Below are 23,196 nucleotides of genomic sequence, written 5' to 3' on the forward strand. Positions count from 1 at the left end.
TATATACACACATATATATGTGTATATATATATATATATGTGTATATATATATATATATATACACATATATATATATATACACATATGTATATATACACATATATATATATACACATATATATATATACACACATATATATATACACACATATATATATACACACATATATATATATACACACACATATATATACACACACATATATATACACACACATATATATATACACACACATATATATACACACACATATATATACACACACATATATATATATATATATATATATATATATATATATATATATATATATATATATATATATATATATATATATATATATATATATATATATATATAATTCTGCATTTTAAGCTAATTTATGGGAACACGCTGCAGGCTCGCTGCATTCATCTGCACATTCTGCGATAAGGAAACACTTGAAGACAACGGTAGCAAACAGGCAGACACAAATCACTCGGCTGATAGATCCTTCAGTGTGTATCATCCACTTCTGCACATAATATGTGGCAACACAGTACAAGCTTTGTAAACAGGACGACACGTAACCTAAACAAGCTCTCAGATATTCTGCCATTTTTAAATCTAACCAGACTGGAGAGGATTATCTCTGGTATACAAAAAATGTTTTCCTCAACAACCTTTTAGGCCGTTAATGCGTTTTTTTTCCCCTGTTAGAGGCTGAAAGAAAGAAATAGACAGCCAGAGGAAGTTAGAGATGATGGTTTGGCTGCAGCAGGGCTTTATCTCACCTCATCTTTGCTGATAGTGACTGTAGCATCTGCCACATTAAGAGCCACTGGAGTCCAGTCCTCTTTGTTGGAGGAACCAATGAGACTGTCTATGGCTCCATTTAGGATGTCCATGCCTGGAACAGAGGGTGTTAAATCAGACTGGGATAAAGCTAAAACATTAAGATCACCTTCTATCATGTGTTTAATCTCTTTAAACGCTGCCTGAATATGTTTGTGTGTGTTAGTGTGTGTGTCAGTGTGTGTACCAACCTATCGGTCTGGCCACAGGCATCATCCCAAGGTAGAGCACCTGAAATTTCTGAACCAGCTCAGTCTTTGGTGTGGGAAACTCTGCTGAGAAGAATTCAAGGCAAAAACTGAAGAGATGCTTGTAACAACATGAACTTCCAGTTTTAACGTTATTTTTCATTTAACCTCTATTAAATTTCAGTGTCAAACTATATCATTTTTATATTTATTATTAAAAATCCTAGCAAGGCTTCTGATGAACATGATAAATTATTCTCATCCTCAAGTTGGTCTGTTTTAGTAATCAGAAGCAGAAAATAAATCCATCAGAAACCACATATTTACTCTCCCTATAGAACAAAGCAGGTGTCCATGCACGACCACAGAGCTGAATATCCCAGATTATTTACGATTATTATGAATTAAGAAGAAATGTTAACGTTACATTGTCAGAATGTGCTTTAGGGGAGTTTGGTGTGGCACAACCCAATCCCAGATTTTTATGTTACACCCTTCAGTGTCTCATGTTTGACAAGTTTGTTTGTTTTATTTTCTTAAGCAGACCAGGACTGCAGCTGTTTAGCTTGAAAAGCCATACGTGCATCTGCTGGTGCATCTTCCAGTCGATGTGTGCATAGACATGAGCAATTTCTGCAGAGCCAGTCACCTTTCTGTGACAGCCAACAAAAAAAGAAAAATTCTAAGTAATGACATAACTTGCTGGCAGACTCTTCCACATCGTCTCTGTAGATCTCACAGAGGAGAAGTGAGATGCTTTGCACCAGTATATTTTATTTATTAATGTTTGTTTGCACTGGAGGTAAGCAACTAAACCTGTCATTTAAACAATAGTTGATGGAAATTTGTGGAGATTTTGAGCACGACTGGTTTTGCAAACACTGCAGGTTTTACTGTTTAACGGAGTGAAAGCTCAAAGGTATCTTTAGAAATGAGCCCAGTTGGAAGAAAACAGTCATGGCTAATTTTATATGTTAAACTCATATGTCCAACTTAATGGCTAAACACATGATGTTTTTAATATTTATAATTGGTTGTAAACAACTTCGCTCCAATGATAGATCCTAAGTGTACCTTTAAGATTTAACTTCATCTCAGTATCAGTTCTATGAGTCTGTAAACATGCGCCAGGCTCCAACATGGCTCCTGTCAAACCATCGTGCTCCTAATTTGGTGTATTTGTGAAGCATTGACAGAATTTTAAAAAAAGAATTATTGATCTGACAAATAATTAGTTTGGATAACGGCTTTAAAATAATAAAAGTTTTAAATCCGATTAACCACAAGGTAGCTCCGGATTAGCCACAATTAATCAGAATGAATCATATTACATAATGGGAACACCTAGCTTGTGGTCTATCAAAAGCTGGTGTTCAAACTGAAACTGCAGCCTCAACAAACTTTACATTGAAATAAAGATGCTTTGGTGAAACAAAAATTCCTTTCTGCTCTGTCTGCAAATAATAATTTTACCTCCGCTAAGGAGGTTATGTTTTTACCGGTGTTTATCTGTTTGTTTGTTTGTTTGTCTTCAAGATAACTCAAAAAGTTATAGATGGATTTTTATGACATTTTTAGGAGTTGTTAGAAATGTAAAAAAGGAAGAACTGATTTAATTTTGGTGGCGATCCGGATCACCATTTGTATCCAGGAAATTTTTGACCTTTGAAATTTTAGTCTTAGGAAGAGAATAAATCATTACAATATGGGGAGAACTGTGACCCTGTGGGTTTTTTTAAACTCTTAAATTTCTCACTTAAAGGATCAATATGTTTTTGAAATCCTTCCATGCAGTTCTGGTTAGAATTAGGCATTACACAGATGTAGTAACTTCTTCTTTGTTGAACATGTTCATGCAACGATTAGGTGCATTACGGCCACCAACTGGTTAAGAGTGTGGACCAGCATGTGAGACGTGACGACAACTAGGTGGATAATAGAGTTATTTCAAATCTGTCATCTTGCAACCATGCTCTAAATGCCAGACTTGAAACCACCACAATCTCCATATACTGTATAAGAATGAAGTGTTTTTCCTTGTAGATTTGGTTCACTTCTGTGACGAGGCACCTAAATGCCCAACATCAGCTTTTGTGGCTGAGATAATACCAAATTCTAACCTTTAATGTGACATGAGTGATATGTTTATTGTCTATGCAATAAAAACACATCAGCGGCAGGTTGATCTCTTTACTTCAACACGTTAATGTTGACAGCCCTAGTTTGAATATATCTAGTCAGCCACATACTGAAGGTAGTAACAAAGATGGATTTTTCTTCAGTTTCTCTTTCACAAACACACATATAAACACACGGCGTGTTATTATATGCGCCTGTATGAAGCCTACCTTGTAAAGGGAGATCAAGTCCTGCCTGCATCCTGTCCTGTAGAGAGCCTCCTGCCATCGCTTTGGCATTCTTTCGCTCTGTCATTATCTGGAGGAGAAAAAGGAGGAGGAGAGCCAAAGGAGACGCAGAGTAAGAGGAAATGGAGTGTAAAAAACAAAGCAAGATTTGTATGCCATGGTAGAGACACAGGGGAGGAGAGCGGAGAAGCAAAGATAGAAATGTGTGAAAGTGGAAAAGGAATAGAAGGAAGAGGAGGATGAAGATGATTATACAAAAGAGGCCTGGGAAACAGCGAGCATTTTCACCCCCGATAGCTTCATGCTGTTAACTCGTTGCATCTAATGAACACACACAAACACTATTCAGGTCACACCGGGTCTCCCAAAATGAGATAAAAAGCTTTTCATGAAGTAAAACACACGGGGGCATACAGAAGAAACAAGCAGATGAAAACAAGGAAAAGTCATTCACACCCATCACTCCCACGAGCCCAGAGGCACTGAAGCGACGTACGCGCCTAATCAAGTCTGTCAGAGCAAAAATGCTCCTCACTAAACCATGTTGGGACCAATTTGACACTTTGAACATTTTCTACGTCTGTAAAACACATGTGAATCCGTCCGACTCCTCCCTCTCCAGGCTTGGCTGAAACTGCGGGGTGCTTCTTCCCTTTAAAAACGTATTTATGTGACAAAAAGTGGCTTCTTAAAACTCTTCAGCTCTACTTTAAAATTGAATTCAGCAACAAAATACGAGTCTATTAAAACGACAAAAGCATTTAAAGATCTTCTCCATCCCTGAATCAAAGTTCCAGTGTTGTAAACGTGTTTTATTGGGACAAAAAGGGAAATCTATTAATTCTCCATTTACAGCAGAAACAATAAAAAATTTGAATATTGGTCTGCCGCCACTGTTTATTACAAATCTGTATTCGTACATGCAGAGCAGAGAAAGTCTGCAGATAACAGTGTTTTGAGAGAAAACAACAGGGACTGCAGATGCTCTGTGAGAGGATTAAAATGGAAGCCCAGACTGTGGGATGGTAAATACGACAAAGCAAAGCAATCCAGAAGCTGGTAGTTTCAATATCTTGAGCAGATGTCTGTTTTTTTTTTTTTAGACGAATGCTGCTACAATACGAAGGTTTTGTTGAATATGATAAAAGGAGATCACATAAGTGTGTGTGTGGGAACGGACTTGTGACGGAAGCTGTCAAATTCATTTTTCAAACCTCTTGGAGTCTTTTTACTAAAACATAAGCAGGCCACGCGTCTGGAGCGTCCTCGGTTTGAACAACTCACCCGGGAGCAGATCTCATGCAGGCTGGTGGCGATTGCTTTGGCTGGTGTGTCGCAGCGGAACACATGACATTTCAGGATCCTGGTGTTTTTATCCCGCGCCACATAGGCAAAGTCCCTGAGTAAACAGACACACAGAACATATTTACACAACAGCACACTGTTCATCTGGCCTGTTTAGGTTTTATTTGAATACAAGGAGGATAAATCAGTATTCATGAGGAGTGCAGGTCTGCTTCTGAAACGGACAAGTCTTGAGGATGGATGAAAGATGAAGTGACCTTTATTAGTCTGATTAATATCCTCGCATACATAAGTCGATGGACCCCAGAGATCAATAGAGCAGCGTGGTGCAAGAGGTAGCTGAATAGAGTGACAGCAGGACAGAACCCCCCCCCCACCTCTACCCACCGGAGCTGAAAACGATTTCACTCTGCTGAACAGACACAGCAAAGACTGAAAAGATGATCTCACAGAGGAATGACGATATGGAAAACTTGGAAGAGGATATTTGGCGGCATCACGTGAAACAAAAGCAGCAGCATCTAAGTCGAGACGCTCAGCGAAACTCCTCAAAACATTCCTGTTTTCCGTTGTGTGCGTGCACACACGGGAAAAGCTTGTAGACAGACAAGGACAGAGGAGGTCGCCTTCATTTCCTACATTTCTGCAAGTGCTACAGTACTTTAACGGATGAGAGGAATGAGACATAGAGGAAATTAAACAATAAGAAATGGCAGAGAGACTATGTGGGAGGGTTTTTGATGAGTGGGGGGGGGGGGGTTACCTCTCTCTGTATCCAAGGAAGCATAGAAGGAAAGGAGGACAGTTAGTAGAGTGAAAGAAAAGAGTGTATCATACTACCGGTATGGGACAGAAAGCAGAGGTGAAAAAATCCCTCTCACACACATATATATATTTAAACATGACACATTCACATATTAACTTGTCTCCTTGGCAACAACTGAAGCATCTTAAAATGAGGGGGGTCAGCAGCAGTTTGGTGAAGTTCATGGACAGGCTTAAAATTTTACTTTGACTTTAAAAACCAAAAGAGCTGAAAGGTGAGCGGGCGCTACTGACTCAGAGTTACTAAAAGCCACGACGTACAAAGGGAGACGAGTGGGGAATATCAGAAAAATGAACATCCAAGTGGTTTACTGGGAGAGGAAAATGGATGTGAACAGTCAGCATCGAGATGAAAGAAGCAGAAAACAGAAGAGAAAAATACAAAAGTCAACGCAAAGTCAGGAGTAAAGATGCAGGTTTCATGTCTAATCTTCTCCTCATGCCTACGCCTCCAACAATGTCATGGTTGCCGTGGGAATCTGTAGTCTCTGTGGCGATAATGAGTTTCGTAGCACATGACAAGAGGGGGAGGCGCTGGGGGGCCGCTGGTGTGCTGACTGGAGTCTTTCACAAGGGTAGAAAAGTGTGTAAGTTTGAGTGACAGTGATTGAGCGATAGAGGAGGGGAAAAAAAAAAAATCACTGCACCAGACAGACTTCCATACAGTCTTACAGCATCCAACATGCTGTAGAGAAATCCTGACGGTGTGTGTGGCGTGGAACTGGGTAATGATGCGTACAGCCAGTCATCATAATAAATTCTTATAAATGAAATCTGCAGAAGGAGTTCTGGTTTGATATTTTAAGAAAAATACAAAAAAAAAAAAAAAAAAAGTGTTATTTTTGTGAGGATTGAAGCTATAAAAACACCCCCCCCCCCCCCCCCCCCCACACACACACACACACAAAAACACACTGGAGATGAATATTAACACAACCACAAAGAGTCAAACCAACACAAACAAATGAAACGTTTCTCTCCATCTGAATTCCACTAACATCATGTCACACACACACACACACACACACACACACACACCTCATAAACTGTTGTTGTCTCTACAGGCCGCTTATCTGCACCTACTTCTACTTTCTGATGAAACAAAACAGAGCTGCTGCTTCCAAACATACTCACAGTGCTGCTTTCTTATCTTCTGTGTGTAATCCCGCGGATGGCAGCGTCGTAAGACACTCACACCATCTGTTCCTTTTGACACTGCACGCTTGCACACTCTCCTTAACCTGTCTGATCCACACCCAGCGAGAACTAACTATACCTCCTCCCCTCTGGCAGCTTCCTCCCCTCTGGCAGCTTCCTCCCCGTCTCCTCCCCTCCCTCTGACCATCTCTTTGCCTCCTCCCTTTGCTGCAGTTCTGGGATTCTCACTGCTCAGGCTCTCCTGCTATCTGTAGATGTTGACAAAATAACAAGTTACGAGTGGAAAACGTGCTTTCATTTCACTTTGCAGGCGGCTCTTAGCCTTTTAAGATGCTTCCACGTTCAAGCCTGTGTGATTGTGTGTGTGTGTGTGTGTGTGTGTAAAAGACAGTAGGGGGGTGATTTCTGAGGCATACCTCATGAATTTCAGCATATTCCAAGAGCTTTAATCCTCATCTCCTCTCCTCTGTGCACTATGTTCTTGTGTACATGTGTGTATGTGTGCCAGCTCAGATTGTGCAGAAACAACCAGCCCTTCTCACCCACATCACTCCGCTGTGTTTGATAACCTAAATTGGGTATTTTTTCCTTGTGTTTGCAGCAGAGCACAGCTCCCTCTGATGGTCAGCAAGCAGGACCACCACACTTTGTCTGGAGCTTCATCCCAACCTTCAGTGAAGGCTGCTACAGTGACTCAAGTTAGGATATTCTGTCTTCTCCCTGACTCTCTCCTTTGATAAATTATTCTTGCATTAGCATGCTTTCATCATCAATCTTCAGCTCCTTTCGTCTCCTTGTCACATTATCATCCATCTGCTTTGACCTTTATAAGAGAGCATTGATGAGAGAATCCCAATCAGCGTAACATAAAAGGCAAAAACATGCATCTAAAAAAAACCTAAAAGAATCGGAAACAAAATGAGGTATTGCAGGAAACTGAAGTGGGATGTAGAGAACAGCAGGTATTGTGGGGATTTGAAGGAGGGTGGGAGTGGGGGGTGGGGGGGCAGGTTGTGTGTAGTTGTCACTGAAACTAACCTGCCATTGTCCCGGCCAACGCCCCACACTCGGATACTTGCGATTGGTTGAGAATGAAGAACACTGCGGTCCATTGGGTCAACCAGGTTCAACATATTATTCTCCAGCACCAGGTACATATCTTTCCCCTAGGCCAAAACACACACACACACACACATCCTTATGAGGGCATCACAAAAATATGCAGTCCTTATTTCCTGCAGCTTAACATGCAGAGAAAAGGTGGTCAGGTCAGAAACTTTCTCTACTTAACCTATTAAAGTACTTTTGCCAACTGCATGTGTGAACACATGGTGCTTTAGGGTGTGTGTGCGTGTGTGTGTGTGTGTGTCTATGTGTGTTCTCTGGCTTAGAGGAGCTCTAAATAAATCAAACCCTAAAATGAGGGGGAGGAAGATGAAAGGTTGGTGAAAGAGTGACGAAGCTCTCTTCCTCCGTGTTCTGTCACTTCACATTAGATAAAATCACAGCGGAGAGGGAAAGACTTTCTAACATTGCTCTACTTTCCTCCTGGCCCCATCCTCCTCTTCTTGACATAGATTTCAGGGGACTGAAGATGAATTTTGCTGCTCTTTACACTGATCTTTTCAAATTTACCTTACTGGCCTTTTACAAACATAACACACATAAACACACACACATGGCAGCTCGTCTTCCTCACCTCTCCCCAGATGCCAACAGTATCTCGAATGTCATTCTTGCAGTAGGACAGCTGTCGGATGCAGTTGTTAACAGCAACACTGCTCTTTCCAGGAGCCAAGTCTTCCTCTGCCATCTCCACCCAACCCAGAGAGCGCACTGCAAAACACTGGAAGACACACACACACACACACACACACACACACACACACACACACACACACATACACACACAGAGTTTTTTCATTGTCAGTGTCTTTAAAATGGTAAAATGATAAATTCAGAGTTCTGGCTTTGCAACATTCAAGGGTGACGCCATATCAGAAATTAATTTTCCCTTTCACAAAGAAAAAGAGACACATCTTGCTGATAGATAGAGGCAAAGGAGACAAAGTCATGCGGCCGCCCTCATCAAGTATTCATTTGCTTTTAGCAGCCTATTCAGAAAGTACCCTGCAGACTATATATGTCATACAGCGGCAAACAGGGGACAGACTGTGAATAAGTAACAACCCATGGGCAAGTAAACACGTGGCCCGCAGCCTTTTTTTTTTAAGTTTAACACTGGCTTTGTTAAAAAAATAAAAAATAAAAAAAATAAATTTTTTAAAAATTTAAAAAATGGATATGGTCCTTATTGAAGCTTCACTCTGCAAAGCTGATGTAGTCGATCACTACAACTACGAGCTGGAGTTGGACTGATACAGTCATCCTCAAATTAATTTGTACTCTTTCATTAAAGAAAAGACTGAATTTACAACAATCAGTCAAATAAATGGAGACTGAAAAATAACGAACAATAATTTAAAAAATTGCTGAATTATAATTTTGTGTCAGAAGGCTGCTTTTTTTAAAGAATTGAGCTGAAGAAAAAAAAAAAAAATTGGTCCAGGACAAATTAGAGCACTTTTCAGGTCAACAGAGGGACAAAATACCTGTCAGAAGTCTGATTGAGAAGAACAGAAAACACCTGACTGTAGTGGAAACATCAAACGATTGTTCAACAAAATATTAGTTTTTGACTCAAGTAACATTATTTTATCATATTTGTTAGCTTTTTTTTTTTTTTTTTTTTTTTTAAACAAAAGTAGTTCTATTAAACCAGAATTAGGAAATAAGGTAACAATTTTCATAAAAAATTTTCTTTATCATTACTTTAGTCAATTTTAGCTTATTCCCCATAAGCTGAAATTTTAACTTCTAAATGGGAGGTTATATGAATAAATTCTGAATAAATTTAAGAACGACTGTAAATATTGCTCTTTTCTTTTTATTAGTAAGCAATAATTACAAGCAACAACAGGCAATAGGAGCTACAGCACAGTACAAATATATTTCTTTTTAATTAGCTTGTTTTTTGGGTTTTTTTTTTTGTTTTTTTTTTTGTTTTTTTTTTTTTTTTACTTAACTTAGGGGAAAAAACATCCAACCACCATCCATCCATTTGCTGTACTGCCTTAATCCAATTCAAGATCAAATTATTACAATTCATCTTCTTTTTTTTGCCATCTTCACACTACCAGCTGAATCCCAGTGAGATGTAGGCAGATTTCTTCATGCAAACTCTGTTTCCTTCGCTTGTTTGAAGTCAACTCCCTACTGTCCTACAAAGGGACCATTCCAATCCTGATACTGCAATGGGTTATTTCCTGCTATGTGTGTGTCAGTGGGCCGCCAGCTCACTGGCCCTGCCTGTAGGAATGTATTCGTATCTGCTATTCATCACAGTGGCCATATCACTGTGAATTTCAGGACACCAGCATAACCAATGTGTCCTCAAGCTTTGTACTTTAATCTGTTCAGCAATCTGTGGAAGACCACATAAATCCTAAGTGTGTTCTCAGCCTTAGTAGAATCTGCTGCAGGGTGAGACAGAAAGCAACAAAACATCTGCAGCCAAACTGCCATGACATTTTACTCAGTTTGTTTTCATTAATCTGACCCCTTAAAAGGTTAAATGCCTTCTTTCTTGGCTTTGGAAGTTTTCAAGGCCTTGCTATTAAACAACAAGGAAATATAATGTCATATTTCACCACTTGGGGGCAGTACCGCTCAGCTGTCTCTTATCTTACACAACACAAAACCACCACCATCAAACAAACAGCAGCTGCACCCAAACACACTCAGGACAGAAAAGACGGTCCATGGTATGCTTAGGGTTAAGAAAACATCCACGAAAAACACGAAAACATATCTGCAGAAAGTCATTTTAAATTCTGCCCAGAAAAAAAAGGTTAATACAGAAAACTGAGCATAAATCTGCCTGTTTAATATTGTCAAACCGTGGTCAGAAAAGCTTCCTTACCTTTGCTTCAGAGTCACTGTTAACAGTGCTGGACTCGTTTTCTTCCATGGCTGGACGGTTCCTGGGGAGGAAATGGGGGAAATAACTAAATAACTTTATACAGGATGCACTAATCTCTGCTGGTTCCCAGAAACTGTGATCATTCACACCTTTGACACAAACTGGTTATTAAATGAATCATCTACACTGGCATTCAGACAGCCAAACATTGCATTAAAAAGTAGGCTTTAAAAGTAATAAAATCACAAATAACAAAGTCATTCCATCTGACAGCAGCAAGAAGCAGGTAAAGTGGAAAAAGACTGATTGATTTTAAGTGTGTTGGTCAGCTGGCAGCTCCATCTCAGCTCACTCTCAGTCCTGCTGTGTTGGTTTGACACCTGGTGTCCAGTCAAAAATAACTCATAAGAAGCTCAATTATCTCTGAAATTTTGGTAAATGCAACTCTGCAAACGATGAGAAAGGATTGTTTGCTTGCAAGAAAAATCCCGTGTGAGGCGTTGCTTTCTTGTTTTATCACATTTTTATTTGTTTAGGCACAAAATTTGCATTTTGTTTCAATATGAAGGTGTCTCTTATCTGATTAACTTTAATGTTTTTTAGAAAAAAGCTTAAGAACCTTTCATCTGAAGCATGAATATGAATGTTGTTTTATTTTAGATTATTTTTCATTAATTCGAGGCGCTGTAACTCACTCCAGTTTTACAAAAACAAGGAAATTCATGTTTTATAGCAGACAATCACATTTTCAGGAAAAACTCATTCTATAAACTTCTGAATGTTGTTTATTATAGTCATTAAAAAGGAAACTGGAATAGGCAAAAAAAAAAAAAAAAAAGACTAGATTCAGGCAAGGAAATTGCAATTGGTGGCTCATCAACCAAAACAAACAACATGGAGTCATCTCCTGGGTAAAAAATACTTTAATGTGCTCAGCCTGACCTCATTAAATGACTCAACTAATTAAATAGTAGATTAGAACAAACTATTAAGAAAATAACTAACAAGACAGAAACAAAGATGAAAAAAATTAGAGTTAAAAAAAACAAACAAACAAACAAAAAAACCTTTCATGCACAGAGGAGTTTAATGTTTGCCTGGCTTGATGTTTGCTCGTGTCTGTTTTTACTTTACCTCAGTTTGAGAGATGCGTAGCGGAGCGTGGCACCCTCAAACTCCTTCAGACTGGGATCAGGGTTCACTGTCGCTGCCTGCAGGTCCTGATACACAGGATGCAAAAATTAAACACTGAGTTTTGGCAACAGAAATTTTATCTTAAACCCCTTTTTACATCTGTGACCTAGTGTGACGACGGTCCTGGTTTGGCAGTAACTTTATCAAACACAGATGAGTGCCCTATATTAAAAAAAAAAAGTTTATTTTGATACCTATTTTTATTTTTTCACATTTTTCTTACTTTTAATAGACTAATTTTTTCACTATGTAAAAGAACCAACAAAGGTTTTTAACTGGATTTCCCCATTCCCACCCCAGCATACAGAAATACACAAACATGCTTTCCACACAAATGTTATTGTTAATGCTCGCACTGTTGCTGCAGCAAGTGACAGATGTCAAGAAACACCGACACATGACTGTCATGAAATCTATGGGTTACAGGCCTTTTAAGCAAAAGGTTGCAAAACCCAAATGTAAAGATTCTGATGCCAGCATGCATCCAAGTGTGGGCGCAGTGACGTTCCTGGATGAAGAAATGGTGCATTATGTGGAACAGGGCATGCTATGTCAGGAAAAGAAAGTTAACACGTCTTCTACACACAAACATGTGTGCGAACATATTTGCATCTGTGCAATTAGGACGGAAAAGATGATCATTATTTTACTCACAAAGGAAAAGAAAGAGACATCTGTTAAATATGTTGTCAGAGCCAAATAATAAGATGTATTCTCACATTTCCACCATCATAAAATGCCAAAGATGATGCAGGAATGCTTATGGTGAAGCATCAGCCACACATGCTTCTGCCCAGGCAGCAAATGCTCAAAGGGTGGATGAGGTTAGACCAAGAACAAGACTGGCTGTCACAGAGTGCATCATACTTGCCTTCCACACTTCACTATCAATTTTTCCGCCAAATTCACTCCACACCTGTTTCTACACACAGCGTTAAAACACAAACACAAAGTGGAGGGGCGAGAATCAGGAGTCAAAGGTGGGAGGGGGAGGGGGACAAAACAGGGTCATTAACTAACCAGCTTTCTACACACACGGGGTGTTACAATAAGAAGCAAACCAACAAACATTTCTGTACTGAAAAGGCGTGAAACTTCAATGTTTTTCGTGATTGCTTTGCTCTTATTGAACATTCAACTTGCCACTGAGAATCAGCTGATTCTTGATTAGCAGAAATGCCAACAGCAAGACGTAAAGTAATGGTTAAAGTAGTTCAGACAGTGACAGAATGACTGATTTTTCTCTTTACTGCAGCACAATAAACCTGGTTGAGTGATGCAAAAGTTCATTTTCAGGATTAATGATGAACTGCTGTACTTTAAATAAGAGGTGAAAGGGATTTTTCCCAGAGTACAAGACCAGTTTAGTGTCAAAGCTACTATTTGATTCAAGTGTGCGCAAGTACTGATTACTGTCACAGTCCAAATCATTCCTAAATGCACACATCTAGTCATGTGCAGTATAAAAAAAAAACACTTGTAAGTGAAATTTTAGAATCTTTCCCTGAAGCATAATATGAATCTAAAGTAGGAGGCAAACTGTACGGGCAATGTTTAAATATCCGACCTTGTTTTCCTCTTCATCATGCTGGGAACGACTGTCTTGGTCTGGTATCCCCTGCAGAGATGTGGAACGAGGCTAATGAGAGAAAAGGGAAGAGAATGTATCTATGATCGCATCTTCATGCTGGGAATTCAGAAATTCAGTCTGTCATTTTGCCTTTGGTGACAGCGGCTGATAATCTGGCAGCCTGGAGGTCAGATAGATGTGCTACAATCTCACTGCAGCAACTCCATCTGTCAACATCAGTCCCCTTCTGGCTGGATCGATATTTTATCTACACATTGCTGCTCTCTATCAATCTTGTTTCCTCACTCCACTTTAATCCATCATCATACATGACTGACTGACTGACAGACTCAGTGTTCTTGCATTGTGCTCCGCTGCAGCTGGACTAGAGTATCGATGGTCTTCCCTCTCTTTTTAATTGGCTTTAAACAAATCTTTGATGCATCTTCCTACCTTTACTCTGCTAATCTTCATCAGGAATCCAGAAAATAAAAATCAAACAATGAAGCTGTATTTTTCTAAAATAGGACAATCTGTGCAAACAGACAATGAAGCCGAATGAAACCGGAGAAAATATTGTTTGTATAAAACTTACAAAGTAGCAGCTGTTGACAAATCCACACGTGGGGAGTATGGGCTCATGAGAGGAGAGCGGCTCCACCGAACTGTCGGAGGTGGTGCTGCCTGATCGAGTCGACCCCCTAAAGAAGATCTCTGCCTGACCAGACTGCATGTATATAAACACACACACACACACACACAAAAGAAAAAAAAGTTTGGCATTGAAATGCTGCAGCACTTATGGGCTGGTTTGTTCTTTGCCTGACTCTTAGTTGGCCGTACTCATGGATTAAAGAAAGGACTCATTTCCCAAGTGGAGACTAATTCCTGCCTTTTGCTTTTGATTGCAATATCAAAAGCAGCTCAGGAAACAAAGTCGCAGGTACTTACCGGATCATAAACATCTGATTTTACGCCCCAGTGTAGAATTAACTGTTCCAGAAACGCTAACATGGGGGCAAATCCTTTTTTTTTTTTTTTTTTTTTTTTTAAACAATAACAGAAGTTTCAAAATTTTCATTAGCCAAAATGGATAGATTATGCTCCAAACACTGAGAACGTGATCAAAGATAAGCTGCAAAAACAAAGTGCTGAATTCACTGATGAAGGGGAATTTCTGCGTGATTCTCTGCCTCTCACCTCGTGGTCAGGAGTGGGTGAGGGGCTGAGGGAGCCCAGCGAGTGTTTCCGTGGTGCTGTAGCTGTGTGATCCCCCAGGGCCGGAGACTCTGTCTGTCCAGGGGGAGGAGGACAGGTGGCAGGACGCTCCCATTGCGTGGTGCCTGTAGGAATGTGCCAGTAGTAGATCCCGGCCATGTCTGTGATCTTCTTCCATCCTGGAGGCAGGTCAGGGTCAGTCTGGAATGACTGCTCGCTCCAGATATCTGATTGGGTGTTAAATAATCAAATGGTTTATTCATAAATAGGAAAAAACTTGTTAAACTGACATACACAAACAACTATTTATAATAAATGCGTGGGCAGTAGTCCAGTGTTTAGAGAAGACGTCTGCAATCCGCACCTCCCTCATCTGCAACAACTGCACCTGCATATTAAAGATTACCTTTCCTAAAAATAAAACTGAATGTATAAACACACTTCTGACTGCAGAGCATACTGACTACTCAGTATAATCCAATTGCTCTTTGTTAAATGAAACTTGACCCACAATGAGCGAAACAAGCAGCTGCCCGGGATTATAAGCATCTGCTGCAGCTGTCTCTTTAACAGGCCACGTCTCTGTCTGCAAACAGCGACTGGGAAAAATATGCTGCTACATTTGTGTAACACACCCACACACATAGCTTTAACAGTTCTAAATGCAAGTTATCGCGCATTGTGTAGAAAAGCATGCAGCACACAGGCACATTTCTCAGATCAGTTTGTAGACATAGTCCCCACGAGCGAGCCCAGCAAGAACATAAGAATATCAAGATTTGTTTAACATGACACAAATGAAGACTCATTACTTCTCCCTGGGCGCTGTGATTGCGTTAGTGTCTTCTTGGAACCTTGTTTCAGACAAATCTGCTGTTTTGTTTCAATAGATGTGTTATCAATTGTGTGATCTACAAGTTACTGTTCTGTTTTATCCTCTCTATCTCTCTCTCTCTCTGCTCAAACATCTATACTAAATTCAGGATTTAAAATCTTTAAAATCTGGAAATAGATGGGGCAGCCAAATGTTCATAGTGAATGTCTTAACTCTTCAAGGATGATCTGATGTACGTTCACAAGCCGACATAAATGAAGATTCCCCATGTTTGGAATCCCACACATCATTCTGAGATATCGTGCATCTATTAAAAAGGGTGTATCTAGAGGGGTATTCAAACATTTTCAAGGGAAAAAAAAATCGTCAAGAAAATAAAAAATTAAATGAGAATTAAAATCCTGTGCAAAGCATTCATGAACTAGATTTATGGGTAACATTGCATTATCTGCAGCTTTGTTTTAAAGTCCCTGAATGACAGCTAATTCAGCTGTCATCCGTTCTCTTCCCTGAGCTTTCTCCAGCCGGTAAAGGGTCATCCAATGTTGACACCTGTCTAAATCTGCTTATCTGTCCTCTCCTCTTTGTTTTCCTCATGTCTTCCAACAATACCCTGTTGGTCGTCTTTGCTGCATCAGCCAAGGTGTTAAAATCAAATTGCTAGCATTTGACATGGTAGGTAAAGTGAAATGCTGTTGCAAAGTGATGCACCACGAGGGAAAAGAAGTTGTGAAGTGCAGTTTCGCAGCCTCGAGACACTGCTAGGCAATAATGGATCCGGGAATGACATAATAAATGTCACTGTGCCATCAAAACGTGTCAGAAGCATTATGTAGTGCAACTTCAGAAAGACAACATTTATCTCTTTTTCGTTTTAGTACTGAAAAACATTCAGATTTACACTGATGTCGGTTTAACACCAGTTTCAGTGTGTACCGATACTGTTTGGTACTTTCAGTTAGAATTTGGCTGCTTCTACTTCAGTAATACTCATCTTGCCTCTGGGATCAAAAATGGTATCAAGCCTTTATTTCTTTTTACCCACCCTTGATATCAGTAAATAATAATAATAATTTGTAATTCTAGTATTGGAACCACAGACTGTATATAAAAAGATGGACGTAGTCTCCGTGACGTCACCCGTAGGTTTCTGAAGAGCTGAATTGAAGCTCGGTGGGCGGTTCCTACCATCGCCATCTTGGCAGAGACATGCGCGTCGTCTCGCCCGGAAAATACAAATATGGGCAAAGAGGTGGAGCTGAGAGGGGGGCTGTGAGCGTCATGGTGGATGATTGACATTGAGCGAACTCTGAGCTTTCTGTAGCTAAGAGCTAACAGAACTAACCCGTAGATAACAGGAGCTAACCAGCTAACGGAGGTAAGCGGGCTAAAGCTTACTTAAAGCGGGAGGCTGGGTACCTGTCAATCAAAAAGCACACGCCCCTAAATACGCCGAACTTCAAGATTAAATTACTTTTCAATGGGCGGGTTAGAAAAAAATTCACGCCCCCCACAGTTGTCATGAAGGTAAACCAGACCTATTAACCTGAAAATGGATTTTTGAACCAGGCTGTAAACATGTTTATTTCTGCTGTGAAGTTGGTCTTTTTAACATGGGAGTCCATGGGGATTCGCTCTGTTTTGCAGCCCCTAGTGGATGAAGGGGGAACTGCAGTTTTATGCTCTTCCGCATAGGCTTCACTTTTAACCACCGGAAGCTCCGTCCATCTTTCATATACGGTCTATAATTGGAACAGATACATACAGTATTTGAGTGAAACGTAAACTTTCCTCCCCTTACAAAATACAACGCATACTTACAGAGCAGATGACTGTTACTATAATATATCTGAGGCTGACACACTTAGTGGAGCTACAGCTTTGTTGTTACTGTGAAAAACACAGACATACACTCAAACATACATCTTGTGCAGTGATGGCATCAGAGAAATTACGTCTTTGCACACTAGTGCACTAAATGTCACCTCGTCTGAACACTGCAGTTTCCTGGCAGTCAGTCCAACTCAAGCACACACACACACTCACAGAACTATTGATGGGATGTTTGTGTGCATGGAGCTGATGTCGTGGCAGAGGTAGTAAAGATGATGCCAAACTACATCAAGGGTTGTAGCAAAACTCATAAAAGGTGATATAAGCTCTGAGGGACAGATCAGCTGGCGCTGTATGTATTCGTTGCTGAGCACAACACGGCATGGAGCTCTTGAACTGCTGACCATGCTGATGAAAGATGGTCCTGTTGCCATGACAACAGGCCACATGTCATCATGACAACTGGGACTCTTCTCAAATGAGATGTCATTGCAAACACACATGCACAGACATCTATCATGACTTCAGTTTACTGTGTGTGAGACAACATTACAGGAAACTTGGCAAAATATTTAGATACAAGTCATGCACAAGGAGATATCAGAGATCCCGACACTGCTTCTGAGCAACGGGGTTGTAAAGCAGCACCTTATGGGAGCTGGAGTTTTCTTTTATGAGCAGAATGTAAAATAGGTCAAAGCAAATAAAGATGCAGGAGGGAGAAACTGAGTGCCTCTGTTGTGAGCGAGAGGAAAGATGGAGATTCAGAATGGATGCCAGCAGGAGATGACTACGAGCAGTAGACCAAAGCTTGTGCGTACATGAGTAAGAAGATACAGAGAGAAAAAGAGAGGAGAGCTGTAGCTGTTTTAACGCTCTGGCCAGCAAGGTTTGCTGGTTATAACACCAGACGACAACAGCAGTGTCACTCTCTGCACGCACTGTAGCAAGTAAGGAACTGCCATTAAAAAAAAGAAATTAAATCAAAAACTTCGCATGCTTGCACTGATGTCGACTGCTGTTAAAGTGCACTTATGGAGCTTATGAATATGTGGCACACGGGAGCTATGTAGCAGTTAGCCCATGACAGTCTCGGTTAGCATGCAGCTATCATGCCAGAATACAGTTAAACAGAGGGGGAGGGGAGAGCTTCGAAATTCTGATGCAAAACATACACATGCACATGTTTCCCCTGACAACACACACACACGCTTTCATAGCCAGACAAATGCATGCTATTCCCTCGTAACAGGCGCACAGACACAGCATGCACAGACCATCAATGCCTTTTAACAGATTATACTGGTTCAGAGATAAAACTTCATGCCTGTGCTGGAAGAGACAGACAAACACACGTGCAGGATTCAGCACAATCACACTTGCAGAGACACACTCGCACAGTGCTCAAACTCAGACCCCAAAGTGTAGTCTCCAGACAATCCCGACGGATGCACCTACCCTCGTAATTGACAATGACAATGGCCAGCATGTAGTCTTTCCCCAGCATCATAGTTAGCTAGCTGCCTCTCATAGAGCAAATTCTGCTGCTGTAATCAAACTGAGAACCCCAGACGGATAGAAAGAGAGGGAGAGGGAGCAGAAAGGGGGAGGGGGTGCACCACAAGAGAGGGGTGAAGAGACAGAAAGGAGAGTGCAGGAGGTGGGGATGGTGAGGGATTTCAGAGACATCTATGTGGAGATTCTGAGAAAACGTGATGTGAAAAGAGAAGCAGACAAGACAAGGTGAAACAGTGCTTGAGAGAAGAAGTGGAAGTAAGACTGGAAAACAGGGAGGGGGGAAAAAATGGAGGGACAGACATGGAGAAAGGGAGACAGGCTTAAGCAGTTTCCTCGATCTGGAGAACCAACAGCCCAAATGAAGCACATGGTAAGACTGATCATTAGGCAAACGCATGTCTATTACACACTCCTGCTTTCCACACCGGTTTACGCCCCTTCAATATTCTGACAACAAGCAAAATTTTCATGAAGTATCATATGAAGCAGAAGGAGAAAAAAGGAATTGAAAGGATAGAAAATGTGTAGAAAGGTTGACAAAAGTAGAAAAAAAAGGTAGAAGATGGATGTACTGTGGACTAAATGAATATTAAGAAAGCAGGAGTGGTGGAAAGATAAACTGACTGACACCAGACTGACCAATACCACACAAACAGCCCCCGTTACCTATTCAATTCAATTCAACTTTATTTATAGAGCGTCAAATCATGGCAATGCCATCTCAAGACGCCTTACAGACAGGAAAAAAAAACATAATGAAAGCCAACTCATAATAGCCTATATAAGGAAACCAACATATTGAGTTTGAGGATCCAACTCAATCTTCCATCCTGAGCAAGCACACTGGCGACAGTGGGAAGGAAAAAACTCCCTTTTAACAGGAAGGAAACCTCCGGCAGAACCCGGCTCAAGGACAGGCAGCCATCTGCCTCTGCTGTGTGGGGGGAAGAGGACAGAAAGACAACAGACAACAGGAACTGCTACTCCCGGCCAGGGAGACCAGAAATGATCTGAGAAATGATCTTATAAAGGCTCATTCTTTTCTGGCCTGCAATTATTATTTGTACATTTTATTGTTGCTGCTGCAAAAGAAACCTGTTTCCGACTCTTTATGTGGAAGCAACTATAGAACAATCTCCTCATTTTCATTTCCATCGAAGGTTCTGGAGAAAATAATCTCTGCAGACTTCATATTATGTACAAACAATCATGTTTTCAACAGCTTCCAGTCTGGCTTTGAAGTGGTGCAGAGACAGGCCTTGTCAGAGTAACTATGTACCTGCTGCTAATTGAAGACAGAATCAACTGGCTGATTTTACTTCCTTCAGATCAAAGGAGTAATTTTTTTTTTTTTAAACTTCCTCTAACATCCTTTTAAGTCTTGGCTGAGAATTAAGAACCAAGCTTTGTAATTAAGCTCATGCCTTTCAAGCAGAAACTTTTCCATCACTCTGAATAACAAAAAATGGCTCATTTGAATATCTGTACACAATAGGGGTCAGTTCCTGCCCCCCTTCTTCTCAACATAGCATAGCTTTGCAAACATGATACATATTCATCAGATTCTTTCTGTTACTGTGGTTTGTGAAAATGGATCTGACCTCAATCCCCTCATGTCATTTTGTACAGAACTTTGTAACATTGTTAAATAAAATTTGATACAAATAATGACTTTTTAACATTAAATATGATCACATGACGCTGATTTGCACTTGTTTGTACTAAACGCCGACTTAAATGTTGACCTGTGAGGATACCAAATGCCCTGTTCAACGGGACTCAAGTGTGATTCCTTAATTCCACATGCAGCCATTTGTCTGGTTCTCTCTGGATGTGTGTGTGTGTGTGTGTGTGTGTGTGTGTGTGTGTGTGTGTGTGTGTGTGTGTGTGTGTGTGTGTGTGAGTAATTGTGCACGTTTTAGCTTCCCTGTGTGAAAGCAATGTCATATTGACCCTCTAACCCACAACATCCACACAGGAATCTAACACACCTGAGAAAACAGCACAGCTCTGTCAGTGTGGAAGAGAAACACGGGTGTTTTACATTTTCACAAGCTTTGTAAGTGCATGAGGCTCTGCTGGGGTATGTACGATGAACTGTTAATGTTGTTGTCATCATGACGTGTATGTGAGGCTACTGGGTCATTTGGGACCACACAGAGTTTCACTGCCATGATTTTTCGAGCTCTAGCAAGGTGCATGTCTTTCTGTGAACACTGACCAACAGGAACATGGTGCTGCATGTGGATACTACAGCAGGAACAACAACACTAATGTGCACCCCAACCTCAACAACTGAGTGTAAACGGCTCCCATAGTCAGATGAAGGAACTATGTGCTAAAAATCTACTAATTCAACCTGAATGACATCACAAACCTCTTTAGCCATTCCTTTAACCAGAAACAACAAACAGAAACAAAAAAGATTATCATTAAGCTCAGGCTGGGATTTTACATTTTGAAATGTGGACAAACCTAAAAGTAATTTGTCATAGCTTTAGAAGAAATAGATGATAAAAGGAACCGGTCAAACAGATATTCCTTGAAACAGATGAACATTTAGCAACAACTACAGCTGCTAACAAGCTGCGAGGAAAGCCTGTTCAGATTAAATACGCAGATGTTCACCTGGAGGACAGTGAGTCATCAGGGAGCTAGAGGAGCAGAAAAAACCTGCATCGATGCTCAACAACGAAGAGCACTACATCTGCAAGAGACAGACTGGTTTATAGCGGAGAATGTGTCAGAGGTCAAGGCTGCTGCTCTGCAGAAGATGGAAGTATTTCATATGTCCAAACACCAAAGCACAAGGCAGAGAGTTTACCGCCCCAATTCATCTCTAGCCTCTGATTTTAACATAATGTTGACAAGGAAATACAAGGACAATCAGACTATGTGCTGAGGTATGAAACAAGCGTAGGAACGTGCTGAAAACAAGGGATAAAAGTTTTCCACCATTGTCTGCTATAATGCCATGAAGACCGACTACATGGAGATGCAACATCAACACCTTCATGCAGGGGGGCCCAGAGTCAGTCCTCGAGGTGCCGCTGTCCTGCAGGTTTTCCATGTATCCCTGTTCCAACACACCTGACTTCCATTAAATGGATCAAACAGCCAATGATGTTCTGCACAGTGACTGATAAGTTTGAGTCAGGTGTGTTGGAGCAGGGATATGTGAAAAAACCTGCATGGTTGTTGCCCTTATGGACTGGAGATTGGCACCCCTGCCTTTACCCTTTATAAGGTACTCAATAAAATACCTTGAAATTAGAAATTTTAACCTAAAATTGTCCTTCTGGCATGTACCAAGACCTCCATTCTGTTGTTACATTAACAAACAAAAAAATAGTTTCATGTTGAATATGAAAGAAAACGACGTGATCAAAAATAGTCCAATGTCTTCATCTTATACTGGTACTTTATCACAGATAAATGCTTTGGAAACTGATAGTTTATAGAAGTACATTGTGATTTATTTTGAAGGGAAAAGCCACAATGGGATTAAATGCCTGAATGTCTAATCTCAAAATGACTTTCTTTAAAATACACTGTAATATCACCCACATGAATATAAAGTATTTCTAACAAAAACCTTAGAACAATATAGATGGGGGGAAAAAAAGTGGCTATATTATGGATATTTCAGTCTAATTTATTTTAATATGCGAGTCCAAAAGGGCAAGAAATAATCAGACATTTTTCACAAACCCTTTCATTCATTTTGTATTGATCCTCTCAGATCTGCTTCTGCCAGAAACAAGCGAACAGAGACAGCTGACCAATCACCAAGTCCCTCTCCTGGGACGGCACTAAGATTTCGAGAAAGAGTGTTGGAAAACTCAAAACATGCGTTTCAGTGATAAAAAAAAAACGGCTTTAGAAAACTAGAAAGTTTAGAAAACTAGAAATAGCATAACAGGGCAAACCCGGTTTTATTTTTGTGGGTTGAATTTGCTTTTCTTTTTCTTTTTTTAACAATTCAGTGAAAATTAGTGAATGGCAGCTTTTCCTTCAAACTTCCACAGGTAAGTTTAATTATTTTAACAACTCCTAGGAAAATGGTTACAAAATGTGACTAAATATCTGCAGCACTGCATTGTAAAGAGATCATTTCAGGTATGGATTTCATATCTACTCTTGATTTCCCAACACCGCCTGTTCACACACACAAACATGACAGAGTGACGATGACTTGCTAACCACCCATGAGGTTACAAGACCACTTCCTGACATCTGGGAGACTTACTGAAGGCCTGGAGCGTTTGTTATTTTGTTCCAGAAATGCCTGAGATATAAGTTCTGTAAATACACATGCAGGCACACACACACACACACACACACACACACACAAAGTCGCCCAAAATG

General features: G+C 40.4%; 1 protein-coding gene across 1 annotated transcript in view; it reads right to left on the bottom strand.

Moving 5' to 3' along the window:
* The window catches only part of apbb2b (amyloid beta (A4) precursor protein-binding, family B, member 2b), a 52,464-nt gene that overhangs the window by 7,033 nt on the left and 22,235 nt on the right, over window positions 1-23,196 (bottom strand). Inside the window, exons 5-16 of the mRNA XM_079238129.1 lie at window positions 14,625-14,869; window positions 14,020-14,151; window positions 13,422-13,493; window positions 12,726-12,776; window positions 11,795-11,880; window positions 10,661-10,721; window positions 8,378-8,524; window positions 7,717-7,844; window positions 4,675-4,789; window positions 3,373-3,460; window positions 1,028-1,108; window positions 776-891 (exon numbers count right to left, since the gene is read on the bottom strand). Of these exons, the coding sequence (XP_079094255.1) occupies window positions 776-891; window positions 1,028-1,108; window positions 3,373-3,460; window positions 4,675-4,789; window positions 7,717-7,844; window positions 8,378-8,524; window positions 10,661-10,721; window positions 11,795-11,880; window positions 12,726-12,776; window positions 13,422-13,493; window positions 14,020-14,151; window positions 14,625-14,869 (1,322 nt within the window). The remainder of the gene's footprint in view (window positions 1-775; window positions 892-1,027; window positions 1,109-3,372; window positions 3,461-4,674; window positions 4,790-7,716; window positions 7,845-8,377; window positions 8,525-10,660; window positions 10,722-11,794; window positions 11,881-12,725; window positions 12,777-13,421; window positions 13,494-14,019; window positions 14,152-14,624; window positions 14,870-23,196) is intronic.

The sequence above is a fragment of the Telmatherina bonti genome (genome assembly GCF_933228915.1).
Source record: "Telmatherina bonti genome assembly, chromosome: 3".
NCBI lineage: Eukaryota > Metazoa > Chordata > Actinopteri > Atheriniformes > Telmatherinidae > Telmatherina > Telmatherina bonti.